This window comes from Drosophila grimshawi, unplaced genomic scaffold, assembly GCF_018153295.1.
Source record: "Drosophila grimshawi isolate 15287-2541.00 unplaced genomic scaffold, ASM1815329v1 contig_1377, whole genome shotgun sequence".
NCBI lineage: Eukaryota > Metazoa > Arthropoda > Insecta > Diptera > Drosophilidae > Drosophila > Drosophila grimshawi.
Genome location: NW_025062900.1, coordinates 25645297 through 25659878, shown reverse-complemented (window position 1 = coordinate 25659878; position 14582 = coordinate 25645297). Strand labels below are relative to the sequence as shown.

At 40.7% G+C, this 14582-nt stretch overlaps 2 protein-coding genes across 2 annotated transcripts; both read left to right on the top strand.

The window, feature by feature from the left end:
- Positions 1 to 244: 244 nt before the first annotated feature.
- LOC6567076 (cytoplasmic dynein 2 light intermediate chain 1) lies at positions 245 to 1777 on the top strand. Its single transcript, XM_001993477.2, has 2 exons — positions 245 to 669; positions 741 to 1777. Exons 1-2 carry the CDS (start codon positions 460 to 462, stop codon positions 1656 to 1658), a joined length of 1128 nt encoding a protein of 375 aa, XP_001993513.2. The 5' UTR covers positions 245 to 459; the 3' UTR covers positions 1659 to 1777.
- A 2029-nt stretch (positions 1778 to 3806) lies between these two features.
- On the top strand, positions 3807 to 4250 carry LOC116805679 (40S ribosomal protein S28). Its single transcript, XM_032739223.1, has 2 exons — positions 3807 to 3943; positions 4003 to 4250. Exons 1-2 carry the CDS (start codon positions 3814 to 3816, stop codon positions 4044 to 4046), a joined length of 174 nt encoding a protein of 57 aa, XP_032595114.1. The 5' UTR covers positions 3807 to 3813; the 3' UTR covers positions 4047 to 4250.
- Positions 4251 to 14582: the final 10332 nt, after the last annotated feature.

Sequence of the window (14582 nt, the reverse complement as noted above, 5' to 3'; positions counted from 1 at the left end):
TGCATAGAATATCGAAGCACTTACAAAACATAGAAACCCACACATTAACTGCTTTTCAGGCAATAACATGGAATATAGAATCACTCTCAGCAAAATGCAGTGTTAAACAAGCAGTGCAGAAAATATCGCCACTTAAACCAAATATGGAAAACACCGCATGACTGTCAAGGGAGAAGCGCCATCTTCAGCGTCAAGTGGAAAATAGAAAATATAGAACAAAGGATGTCCATATGCAAGCAAGCAGTGCAGAATTACCATTATGTTTTTCATTGAAACATTTTCTACGATGGAAACGCAGCTGTTTTCTCAGTGCGGCAACTTAAACGGAAAATACCATGTAAAAGATAATCGAATCAGTTGTGGCGTTGCCAGACAGTCGGCCTGACTTGCATTCGTCGGTTGTCAGGGCGATTTTTGAAAAATGCAAACAAATCGTTAATTCGGGTTTGTGGCAATGTGATGCGTTTGCCGCAATTTATGCTCGACTTGCAAAAGAAACTGCACAAAATGTTTGAGAAGAGCAATGAGAACAGCTTAAGTGCCACGCATCCAAGCAGCATCCAAGAGATTGCCGGCCGTCTGTCCGAGGAGCAGCAAAGATTGCGTCAAGTGGAGGCAACAACGGCGCCCAAGGAGCGGACTCTATTCGTGCTGGGCAGCAAGTGTGTGGCAAGTGAATAACTAAAAATCAATGAGCTATAAATAATCGAGTATATAAACACTTGTACACTTGTATCCAGGGCAAATCGGTGGCGATTAACAAGTTCTTCGACCGGGATGAGCAGACGACGCGTCCAACTCTGGCCTTGGAATACAGTTATGGTCGTCGCATGGGCAGCGGCAGATCGGCGCAGGTGCTGAACGTGTGGGAGCTGGGATCGCTGGACAATGCCGAGCAGCTGCTCGAGGTGCCGATGCGAACGCACGGCCTGCAGCAGTTGGCCGCCTTCATCATGATCGATCTGTCGCAGCCGCAGCGAGTCTGGGCGGATCTCGAGTGCGCCTACCGAGGACTGAGGGACACTGCCCAGCGCCTGCTGCAGCTGGCAACGCCTCAGCTGCGGGAGCAGTTGCAGCGACGCGCTCTGGAACGGGTGAAGCATGTGCCGCAGGATCAGTTGAATAGCCTGGAACTGTTGCCATTTCCCGTTGTTATTGTGGGTGGCAAATATGACATATTCATGGACTTGGAGCCGGCACTGAAGAAGCACATCTGCCGCTGCTTGCGCTCCATGGCGCACCTGATCGGCGGCGCCCTGCTCTTCTATTCGCACAAACTGCCCAAGCTGGCCAAGGTGCTGCGGGACACCATCAGCCATCTGGGCTTTGGCAGTCCAACGAATCCGTTTCGCGGCCATGTCACCGATTACAATGAGGCACTGTCGATTTGGTTTGGCACGGACAGCTGGACTCAGATTGGCACTGGGGAGGCGGGCGGTTCCTGTTTCAGTGTGGAGCGCATTGGTGCCACACTGAGTGTGGAGGTGCCACAGCTGCTGTTGGAGAAACAGAAACAACAATTGCCACAGGATCCGGCCAAGGATGCTGGCTTCAGGGAGTCCCTGATTGATGAGATGCGCGCCCAAAAGGATCGGGAACTTGCCACAATTATGCGGGATGCCGCGTTGCGTGGCAAATTCGAGAGTGTGCACGGCTAAAATCACAGATTGCAAAACAACCAATAAATCGAATTTCTTTTCTACACATTTCAATTGAAAAATGGTAAAAAATTATGTACTCCAAATAAAGTTGACAATTACTTTTCAAGCAGCAAACAAAGCCGAATTTCTTAGAGTTTGGCTAAACGAATTTTCGGTAAGAGTAAATTTAAAAATGCATTTATTTATTTCTTTATTTAATGTCAACTTAAGTCTGTAGACACAAATATCCAACTTAAATTATTGATGAAGATATATTGAAAATAAAATTTATATTTAAAAAAAAATATTTCTAAGATTCCGCGGTATTTAAATGCAAAATGGTCCAATATTTGTTGCATGGATTAAGGAAAGGGATTAATGAATTAGTTAAGTCCCTCGAAAATGTTATTCACGAGACATGAAGTGTAAAACTGAGTTCTTAATTATAGAAACAGAAGACTCTGAATTTACTACCTGATGGAGTCTCTGGCTTAAGCGAAGGAAAATTAGCAGCATATCGATTAAGAGGAAGTGGGAAGATGGGGCTGCTCCGGCCAGTCAGTGCTCCGTTAGTGGTGGGTCTACTCATGCCCGCCGACCGTACAATAACCCAACACTTCACAAATCTACACATCACTAACAAAACAGCTGTTTTAACGGACAGAGGCAAACGTAAAAATTCAAAACACAAAAAACTAGACTTTCGGCGGCCACCCTTTCTGCGGTGTTAAGTCATATGTTGAATATACCACCCTTTGTAAGTCAAAGTCAGAACCGGCGATGTCAACATATATATAGACAGCCAGGCGGCAATCAAATCTATTAGCGCGATATCGTCAAATTCGATATCGGTAACATGCTGTCGCCAATCTCTGCATGAGTTGACTCGGCAATATCAACTCAGCTGTTGACCCTGCTCAAGAATATATATACCTTATGGGGTCGGAGATGCTTCCTTCTGCCTGTTACACACATTTGCACAAAACCATTATACCCTTTTTATATTTTTTTTGAATGGGTTCCGTGTATAAAAACAACAAAAATATATATATAAATAATTCAAGCAAATCAAAATCTTACAAACAATCACTTTTCAATCTAATGAGGGGTGGGAATCCCAATAGTGCTGGAATGCGATCTGACATATTTACGCTATATCCGAAGCAAATGCCGGCTCCTGGGTTGGGTTGTCGATTGCTCAGGTCATCCCTCTTGTGGATGACCAGCACTCGAGAACGTTCACCCGCGTCTCTAATCCGTTCCACCAATCGAACATCAAGGTATCCCTGTAGACAGCTCCGAGCGAAAAGACAGACAATTTTCGAGAACAGAAGTAGCAAGCATAATACAAAAATACTAAATTAATATATTGCCAATGACACCAAAATTCTCCTACCCAAAAAGCCTATTATATATCATATATTTTTATCACAGTTTCAATTCAATTCACCTCCTAATAAAAAGCGGCGATGACACCACAGCCACAGCCATAATGACAAAAACGCTGCCGGACAAAACACAATATATTTTTGGAACAACGTTCACTGCACGTAAGCCTCCAAATCCCTCAACTCTGGTCCTGAATGCATTTGTTGGAAGGTCACTCCGATCACTCTCAAGCCGCATAATTGTAGAGAGCCTTAGGCTCCTAACAATCCGCGACTTTGGAGTAATCAAAAGTGGCAGAGAAATTCTAGCGAGATTTTGTCGTCTCGTGTTGTATTTATTTTTTCAAAAAGATTTTCTTACTTCGGTGAAACAAACTAAATTAAAAAAGAAAAATTTAAAATCAAATGTGTATTTTAAAAATAAGATATATTTATTACATTTCGTGGGTATTTAAATGCAAAATGGTCCAAAATTTGTTCCATAGATTGGGCAAAACTCAAAAATAAAAAATCATCAGACCAAAAAAAATGGAATGAATTAGTTAAGTTCCTCGAAAATGTTATTCACGAGACAGGAAGTTAAGTTCATAATTTTAGAAAAAGAGGATATTGAATTTACTACATGATGGAGTCTATGATTTATGCAAGGAATAATTAGTAGTACATCGATAAAGAGAAAGCGTGAAGAAATAACGAGAGTGAAACAAGAGAAAAAACATTTGTAGGAAGAGCTTCGAGCTAATAATCATATTTGATTTAGTTGATTTATTAAAATATTTCAAATAATGGATCTGCAAACAGCTCCGGCAAGAGTCATAAAAGTTTTTGGTCGCATTGGCGCACGGGGCGTTTTAACTGAGGTCCGTGTGCAATTGTTAAAATATCCGCGCATTCAAATGCTGCGAGCTGTTAAAGGTAAATCAACATTTTCAATTACTTGTGCCTTGTGCTTAATGTGTTTTTTGTATTTCGAGGTCCCGTTCGTTTGGGTGACATTATCACCATTAAAGATACATAAGTATTAAAATCAAAATATTTTGTAACAAAATTATAAGTATTCGGTGTATGGGGGGCTCGTGCAAAAAGAAATGGATTCTGCAATTTGGCAAAAATCCGGACGCCGGATTTTGTTGACGAACACGGTCAACTTAGAAATTTAAATAATTATTAGATGCATGAATAAATAAATACAGTAACGTAAATAACGAATAACTTAACACAACATTCAACAAATTTGCTTAATCTAACATTCACATTTACATAAATATACTGGAGTAGGGGTGGGTGTGCTAGAGCACTGCTCACATGCGCGCAGTCGACTCGCACCCTTTTTTTCTTGACATGTGTTTCTTTTTTTTTTGTCTTTCTTTCTTTTTACAATTTGTAATTTAATTTGGACTCTGGGTCGATTGCGCGTACTGCGCTCGAGCTACGCGGCTGGTTACTAAAGGCTTATCCCGATGGCACTTATTCCACATCGGAACGCACTCACCGGCTGAAGAAATACCGTCGGTGCGCTTGCGCGCTGCCAATATCAGGGGATGGTGTATTCGCCCAGTTTTTCCTCGCAGTAGCTTCGAGGGCGTATCCAGCAATCTTTGCGCGACGGCCAGGTCCTTGTTGCATCGACTTCGGAGCATATGACATAAATTGCACAATTGCGGCGTGACCTGCCGTCGGCCACCTAAACATAACCCACAAAATTAGCGCAGCACAACATTTATTCAAACAGACACACTTACGCCGAATTTGGCTTCACAAGGTCTAGCGAATATGGAGGGTCAAGGCACTCCTAAATGTACTTCACCATTCGATCCGCACGGCACACAAATTTAAGCGCTATGGACCACGACCTGCCTCACTGCGTTTTTTTTTCTTTTCCACATGTGTTCTCGTCCCTAAGCTTAAACGCGCCACCTTGCGGAGAATGTCCTCACACGTTGCTGACCCTGCCAACTTGTTCCCGCTTTTCAGCAATGTGGCCCTTTAAATCTCACTTTTGGTTGTGGCATACGATAATTGAGTATCGATATGTCTGCAAATGCAACAAAATTCAAGAAGACAGTATAAATTCAAAATTGGCGCCTTAGGCAAACATTCCTTGTAAGGTTGGCAGCAACGTCACAGAGCAACAGAGCAACAGAGCAACCAACATACAGAGAGAGAGAGAGAGAGTTACGCTGGCGTTAGACATTCACACCTCAACGCATTGTACCGTTACAAATGGTAAAGAAGCTGCGCTGGTAAAAGCTCTCTTCATAAAAGCGACGCTCAGCTGAGCGCCTCTCGCTCAACAAATCAAGCCAAAGTCATTTGCGGCGACATCGGGTAAGTTTTCATTTGTCGTTTCGGTTTCGGTTTCTGTTTCTGTGTGTTTTCTGTTTTCTGCTCAGTTGTTGGTGCGCGCTCGCGTATCGCAGTTGTCGTCGTTAGCCGTTTGTCGTGTGCCGACGGCCGACGCCAGCGTTGTGTTTGTTGTGCTCGGTTCAGTGTTGAGTGTGTCATATTTGGCAAAAGTCTAAAACTCCGTCAAGCGCCTCAGAACTAAAATTATTAAATGAAATGTGTGAATGCGGGCAGCAGCACAAAGCAAATTATTAGTGATTATAAAAAAAAACAAAAAGAAACCAACGTTTGCTCTCTTTGGGGCTCAACTTCGTTTCGAAGTTTTTTTCGTTTGGCTCGTTGTGTAATCGCCGCAAAGTTGGAGTTGTTGCGGCAACTGTATTTGTACGCCTGCCAACAGCTATATATACACATACACATATACATACACATACATATAAATAAATATATATATACATAAGTACATAGAGATATATGTACAAGCATGTGTAAAAGTCTTTAAAGCTTTTTTGTGCTTCGAGGCTTAATAACTTTTTTGCAAGCGTGAACTTAAACTTGCTACAAAAAATACAACAAACAGAAACAACGAGAAGAAGTTAGCTCAAGCTTAAAACAGGTGAGTTTGCCACTTAAGCAGGCAATTATTTATGGCCAAACGCTTTGCTCCATTTTTCATGCTCCTCCCACCCATGACACAATTTGACAATAACAACAAGAACAACAACAACTGTAACAGCAACAGCCAAAAAACGCCGTATTATTGATTTTCCTTGTGGAGCATAGCGTTGGCGCTTTTATTATTGCCAATTTCGTATACACACATACTTATATCTACCACATACTTCTCTCTGTATGTATGTGTGTGTGTGTGCATGTGTGTATGCATTTACTTATGCATGTGTTTGTGATGAAAAACTTTCCGAATATTGCTCCGGCTGCGCTTACCTTTTGACAGGCGTTTCTCCGCAATTGCTTTTTGTCACATTGCCAAGGCAACGAGCAGTGTGCAAGTCTGCAAGTGTGTGTGTGTGTGTGTGTCGATGTGTGTGTGTGTGTGTGTCGATGTGTGTGTGTGTGTGTGTTTGTGTGTGTGTAGCATATGGTCGAGATTATCGCACGTTCTTTTTACCAACTGCATCCCCCTGAATAATTGCTCGATTTCGCTTGGGGTTTCCATCTTGTTGCTGACCTTTCCCACTGCGCTTATGGAGTGAATGATGCTGCGTCTAAGCGGATAGACAATATCTTATAGCAGTTGCTTTCACATAATTGAAGACATACCTGAATTGAATTTAAGTGATTGCATATATTACATATATTTAGATATACTTTAAATATCGAAATGGAGTATCTACTGGTCGACCTTGACTCGTGACTTTCTTTAAACTTTTTAAGCATGCAAATTACAGCTGCTTGATGAGCTGACTGAGTTTATCATGAAAATTAGTCATGAACCTATGAACAGAGTTAAACACAAGCACCGAGAAAGAGGAATTTAATCTATGTATACTAACTATGATCAATAAATTGCATAATAAGGAATGCCAGCAAACAATGAATGAATCTAGCATATCAATAACGAGATGCAAGCCAAGCTATTATGTCATAATAAGCACATACATTTATACATACATATATCGGAATCCCTTTCGTGTTTTGTCAAGCTTGCCAGCTGTTGTGTTGTGTGTTGAGTGCTGAGTGTTGAGTCTCAAAACTCGCCCAGTTAGTTGCAATGACCTTAGTGTCGATATACGATAAATAATGTATGGGAAATGATTTACACACAAATGCTAATTGAACCGCCAAGAAGCGTATCAAGCTAAATAAAAAACAATGAAAATCTGCTAATTAAAGCGAAACTGGCGAGCAATAAAAAAGTGACAGATGGAGCTCGCGACCAAATTTGGCTCATGCTAAAAGCTCGCACAACAGAATCAATCCAGAGGCAGATATTTAATAAATTTAACATAAAAATGGCGCAAAATAAGACATTTCTGCCTTATGGCAAATACTAAATACCCTTACACAGTAGACAAAGCGATGCAAATAAGAAACTTATCTTAAAAAACTAGTAAAAGATACATACAAATGCCAAACTAAATATATAAAATAATAAGATTGTTCAGTTAAGGGGTATGTAAATCGGATCACTTAATAAATTTAAAATACGCATGTATAAAATATTCAATATTAATACGAAGTTCACTTACAGACTAACCAAACCGATAAAATTGATGATAAATACGAAACTGATATGAACCAAGAAGTGAAATAAAAATGTGTTTCACCAGATAAAGAGTATTTATATCATATCAGCAATTGTTTCTGCAAAGCGCTTCTCAGTTTGTGTCGAAAATTATTATTCATTTAAACTATAAATAGCTTATGGGGGATCTGGTCTGTCTGCTCGGGTGTTTCTATGCTCTTGGCTCTGGGTTCTGTGTTCTGGGCTCTGGGCTCAGCTTAAACGTTTTGCATGCCAGCCACAATAAATTGTGTGTCAAAAATAATTTAAAGATGGCAAACTGTTGTCGCCGTCTGGCGCAATATGGCACACTGATGACTAATTGTGAGTAGATTTGTCGATTTTGTTTCAACTGAAGTAAAATGGATCTAATGGATCTAGTCTAATAGAACTTTCATATTTTCACAATTATACTCCACGTTGTATACTTTGATAAGCTTAGTTAGCGGTCTCTCCAATTTAATTTATAATGCCCACTCGGTAAATGTCAAATGTTTCGATAAGAATAAGCCACATTTAATGTGGGGGAGATTATTATTGAAAAACTGGCACATTTTGGTTGGCCTTTGATTTAATATCGCACATACATAAATCAAACTGTATCCAGGCCCGCACTTAAACACTTGAAAGCCATTCCAAATGCTGTGTATACAGTGTATGTGTATACGAGTTATCCACAAGTGTGTTTTCCACATACATATCGACAACACTGTATGGCATCAGAGGCTGTTGTCACGAGCTACAATCATTTATGTAATGGTAACAATGAGAGCCAGATGCAGATATATATCCAGAAGCGCCCTAAGTGCTGCAAGTTGGCCTACAAATTACGAGATTAAAAGTCGTAATGCAGAGCATCAGACAATGGGAACAGATTTGCAAACAGAACATTTGCTACTAAAAATGGCTGTTCGTTATCTATCTTGATTTTGTCTGGCTTTAAGTAATTCATTCAGTATTTTGTTTACTTAAAACTTGCATGCAATATCAAGCTCGGCACTTACCTTAATTAGGCGGCATCAAGCATGACCAAATTAACCATTAGCAGTTGCACTCAAAAAAAAAAATCACAGTCTAATGAGTTAAGCAGGACAGCACAGTGAACTTTTGCCGGGCAAAGAAAGGTAAAAGAAAAAAATACAAGCTGCAAGTCAGTTCAGCAATCACTGAAGCATCAACGACACACAGTGACTTTAAGTTGCATTGCATTCTGAGTGTGTGTGTGTGTGTGTATCTTTGAGATACATTCACTAGCAACCACTGAGCGCTGTGCTCTATGGTCATGAATGAGCAGCCAAGCACAACAGCCATCTCCTCACATCATCATCCGCCAACCTTCACATTGCCCTGCACTGTTCCCACAACTTCTTCCACCGTATTCTGGATGTGGATCTGGATGTGGATGTGGATGTCATCCGATGTCGTTGTTGACACTCGTAAAGTGTGTATAAGTTTTAGTAATGCGTGAAAAGTTCACTGCTTTTTATTTTACTATAGTCACCGTTGTAAGCTCTTTCACAAGTATTCATTTAATGTAATTAGCTTTTCCAACGAGTTGCACACAATTTCTTAATGATTGAATTTCCACCTTTTTCTGTTTGCATGTTTTCCATATGCACACAAGCATATCTGATGTTTCCTGAATACCCTAAAATTCTCAGACTTGGCAAAAACAATAGGAAGTATAAAGAAGTAGAAGTGCAAATCTTTTTTAAAGAACAATTTCTTTTACTTTCTCAATTGCGATTTTTTGGTACATTTTTTGTCTGAGTGTAGTAACTGAGCTAATTAAAGCAGGACAACAAAAAAAGCAAGAGCCCAGAGAAATACATCTTGCAGGCATTTGTTCCCACGCTGAACGGTCAGACACTTTTATAGATTCCTTCTGGCGCTGCGACTAATGCGAGTAATGACTAATTCAGTAGAGTGGCAAACGCTTCTCGTATTCTTAGCACAGCCTGCCAGCGCTGCCTGTTATCCTTTTACAAGAGGCAACTCGAGGGCAGCGAAGCGTTAAGGTGACTGCCAGACAGGAAGACACGAACACGACCACCGAGAACAAGAAGGATACTTGAGCAGGCGGCTCACATTTGTATTGGTAGATTGTTAACTTTTGCCAGGGCTCTGAACTTTGCAGAAACAATAAGTAGAAATGTGTGTGTGTGTGTTGGCTTTAGCTTTGAGCCGATTTGTTATCGGTTGCGTTGACCAACGTGCAACCCCATAATTTAGCGAATTTGTGACTTGTGGTGGTTGTTGTTGTTGGTGTTGTCGCCGTTTACCTCATGAGCTATTAATATGTAAGTTAGGAACAAACTCCCAGCAAGGGGGTGGCGCAGCAGACGAACGAACGAAGGTCACCCAGTCCACGAAGGCAGCAATTAGGCCAAACTGGAACAGGAATGTGTACGGGAACGGGAACGCGAACGGGAACGGGGAACGGGGGAGAACAGCAGTCACAAACAGACGCAAAATCATCAAGAGAAATGGTTCGAAGGATAGCCTGAGTTTCTTTCGCTTGGCTCGTGCTCGGCACGTTTTTGCATGATTTCCGTGCACGAGCCCAGAACGACGGGGCTAACAACCCCAAGACAAAGGCAAGGGTTTTGTTCGCATTGTGGCCGTGTGGCGCATTATCCTTAAGCGACGCTGCGGCAGGCGCTCCTGTTTATGTGTTGCACGTTGCACGTTGCCCGTTGCCCGTTGCCCGTTGCCCGTTGCAAGTGTAAATGCCAAGAGCAGCTTTCTCGTTTTCGTCGTTTGGTGGAGCAAGCTTTGCAATCGGCGCGCGTGTCACTCGCATATTTCCCGTGGGAATTTCAAGGATTTCATGGCGTGGGCGTGCAAAAATATGTTAAACTCCGTTCAGGGTGGGCACTGTTAAGAAAATGAAAAACCAACAGGCAACAAGAAATACCAATTCATTTATATAAATAACGTTTAACACTGGCGGCACAGAAGCGTCTTCCTCAACTAACCTATTCTAAGTAAGCAGGACATTGCTTTTACAACAATTTATTCATCTTAAATGTTGTATTCCTAGTAGACTAAGGAATTTGCCCCTTCCTGTTGCCCTTATACACACCTGATTAGCTTCGCACATCCTGTTCGTGTCATGTGTTAATCTAACAATGCCTTTTTTCAATATTATCCTTGGATTTCTCTCTTTCTGTGACTAAATATATATCCAAGGGAAACCTGTGAGAATGCTTAATGTGTAGGGATTTCCGTATCTTTTATTAATTTTGTATATCTCATTCTTTCTCTCCCTTTTTTCTTCTTCTTAACGGTTTTTACTTTCCTTATTGCTAAGCTACTTATGCTTACCATTTATCATTTTAATAATCCCAGATGTATTTATTATATCCTTTATTTTATTTTCTCTCTGATTCTAAATTTTAATTTGATTATTTCCTTATTTATTTATTAATACTAGCTATAGTATATATTATAATTACTATAAGCCGTAAGAGCAGCAAGTAGCTCGTCAATTATTTGGGCTTTTCTCAACATGATTAGTTAGTATGACGAAGAGATTATCCCCACAGCATTCAATGGCTTCTCTGGCCTTGCTCGAGTCGACGAAAATGTGCACCTCAACAGTCTTGCCAGTTTGGGGAAGAGAAGTCTTTTCAACTTCTTAGAAGCCTGCCATCAGCAGTGTTGCGAATGCGAATTCATTTTCATAAATCTTGTTTGAAAAGTTTTTCACATTTATCTCAGTCCAATCACCGACCGAAAAATTGCTAGCCAATTTCATTTCCTTGAGGGCTCAGCTCCTGTCATTTATAATATTGTTGCACAGTTTTATGGTCGCAGACGGAAGTAACTTTAGCAGCTTATACGCACACATACGCACACACACACACACACACACACACACACACACACACACACACACATGGACACTCCTATGGCCAATAAAAATATCAACTTTGGCAAGAACATTTCGCACACAATTCAATGGACATCCGGCTTTTATTACTGTTTGTAGTTGTTGTTTCAAGGTGTGCTGGAGAAGCACCTCAAGTGCGATTGAAAATCAACTGCAACAACAACAACAACAACAATAGCAACAACAACAATAGCAACAGCAACCACATCCAGTGCGATCTGTGCGTTGGCAAAGGAAATGACTTTGGCGTGGCCGTTGAGACTGTCGAGAGAGACGAAGAGACGAAGACCGCAGAAGTGGAGAGGGGGCTAGTTGCAAGTTGGGAGTTGCCTTTTGGTTTATGAGTTTTTGGAGTATGTTGCAATTAAAGCTGCAAGTGTGTGTGTGTGGGTGTTTTGCTGGCTAGGCCAACAAGTTTAGGCACTTTTATAACCATCATTAATCTTGCCGCATATACTACTCGCCAAAAGGCCACGCCTCGGGTCTCAGCCAACAGCGCTCACCTGTGAGGTCTGTGGCGCCTCCAGCTTATTGATTCACGTGGGCTTTCCAACTGTAACTGTGTAACTGCGTATGTGTGTATGTGTGTGTATGTGTGGATTTCGTAACTAAATTGCGATTGCAAAGTGTACATTTATCGCGTGTAAGAAGAACGTGTGATAAGCTAATTAATTTTTTAAGCAATCAATTGAAATGGAATTAAAAAAGTCTCAAAACGCATTCGAAAAGCATTTAAGCCAGGGTGTCCAACCGGAATTAAAATCGGATTCCGAACCGTAAATTTACCAATTGAAACTCACTCATTTTTAACATTTTTTAGAACCCAACTTCCGATACATAATATCAGTTGTCCCAAATATTGAAGCCAAAAGTTTGTCTATACATGGCTAGATCGACTCGGCTGTTGATGCTGATTAAGAATTAATATGCCTTATGAAACTATTTTAAATAGGTTCAGGGTATAATAAGAAAGAATGGAAAATAACATCGCCTTGCTGACGTCGTCTGCTCCTTTCATTATAAATTTAACAACCGAATCGAACCATATGATATCTTTGTTCAAAGTTGATAATTTGCTCAAATGGTTTCAGGGGATCTGAAAGAATCGTATTCGAAACTTAAATATATATTTACATTACGCATTATGAGAAGATCATAGTCAGCCCCATACACAGATGGGGGAAGCGCATTTGACATTTGCTTGGCACATTTATCGCACACCCAACATCAGTTGGTGGAATAGCATTAATGCAATTTTAGCAGCAGCCCACTCAACGCCACCGAGCACGTTCCACGTTCCACATTGCTGAACAGAAGCAGAAGGCAGGCGAAGGGCAACAGGCGATGGGCGATGGCAGTAGCATCATTTTGAATTGCGACTCCGACATGACTCCGCATCTGCAATCGGCCGTTGCCCAGTTGCCCACAGAAGCCCTCGCATCAGACACAGCTGCAGAACTTAGATGCAGGCAAGTCAATTCAGCTGTGTGCTGCAGACTGCAAGCGGGAACAGCACTGATGAAGAAATGAGGCTGCAAAATGAAATTGCATTACGCATTTTACTCTTTGGCTCTGACAGTTGACATTGAGAGCCGCTTCAAAATTGATGCTGTACAAACAAATTGTGCAGTAACATTTCACAGCCACTTTGCGAATGGCAACGAGGAGAGACAGAGAGAGAGAGAGAGAGAGAGAGAGAGAGAGAGAGAGAGAGATCGAGACGGAGACGGAGACACGTAAGAGCTATTTGCTTATAAACTGTCTTCATGAACTCTACGGTTCTTGATTCGCGGAAAAAATACTGCACGAAGAAGTGTTTATGTTTTAGACGTGTTTTCCGTCAGCAGCTCTACCAGAAATTTGTCACCCAAAAGGCAGCCTAAAAGTATGCAATAAATACTATCAGAATTCATGGAAAAATCTCAATTCCTTCTACTGGCGTGCGTGCATGTATACAAAACTGAACATATTTAATTATTTTAATATATTTTCACAAAGTTGTTAAATCAGTCGAATAGTTAACTATTGCATATAAAAATAATTTCTATTTAAAAAGTTTAGTTTTCTAATTTTTTCTATTAGGCCTAAGCTTTGTTCAGTTCTTATATAAAATTTTAATATATTTTCACAAGAAATTTTAAAACAGTTGAATACTTATTAATGCATCTAAAAATAATTTATATTTAAAAATTTTAGTTTTTTAATATTTTCGATTATGTCTAAAGTTTGTTCCCTCAGGCCGCAGGCAATCAATAGTGAAATGGCTAATCCATTAGCGTTTTTGGCTCAATACTGCTTCAAGTGGGTATTCATCTATCGCTTAGTTTATGATTTTCCCCATTTGCAGGATATAATCGAGTTAAATCACACGCTGCATGTTCGTTCACACGCCTCACCGCCGCCCTCAATTAAATATCAGATAATGCCGGTGCCCGCTATGAAAATACGCCTCATATTTTTTTGTGGCAATCTGTGGCTTATTGCCTTTAAGCTGCTAAATGGTTTTTAATTGCATTTGCGCCTGGTGCAGGCACTTGAAAAATTTCACTCGGTATCCGCGTTTTTTATTCGCTATTCGATATTGAGGGGTTTGTGCAACCCTTAGCAGATTGCTTGTCAGGCAAATGGGTGTGAAATGTAAACTAACCCCTGTAAAAAAGTGACGAGAACTACATAGATGATACTACACAGTAATCCGGTGGGCGGCAAAATAGGCAAATAAATAACTAATTGCTTATAAATATGGCTAAGCTGAACATGTTTTATATAGGATATTTCAATTTCGCACATCGCTTCATCATTGAAGTTCATTCAACCGCGTTTGAGCTCAAGCTTAAAGTATAACAGCACAGAAAGAATGAATAGATAAACCCGTCAGGCCGAAGCTTAAATACCCTTGATTATAATTTACCGTAGTCTGTCGTTGTCTTCTACAAGGAAAGAACTTGCCTCTGACCGAAAGTTTCCCCCATGACAAAGGGTATGCGAAACTGTGACGAATAAGCCTAGACAGATGAGTGATGAGTGAGCTTTTTGCTCGAAACCACTCAAGCTTTTCTGCCCAGACT

Coding starts and splice junctions, on each gene's coding strand:
- LOC6567076 (XM_001993477.2), top strand. CDS start 460: ATGCGTTTGCCGCAATTTATGCTCGACTTGCAAAAGAAACTGCACAAA. Junction 670..740: donor TGCTGGGCAGCAAGTGTGTG/GCAAGTGAATAA, acceptor ACTTGTATCCAG/GGCAAATCGGTGGCGATTAA.
- LOC116805679 (XM_032739223.1), top strand. CDS start 3,814: ATGGATCTGCAAACAGCTCCGGCAAGAGTCATAAAAGTTTTTGGTCGC. Junction 3,944..4,002: donor AATGCTGCGAGCTGTTAAAG/GTAAATCAACAT, acceptor TTGTATTTCGAG/GTCCCGTTCGTTTGGGTGAC.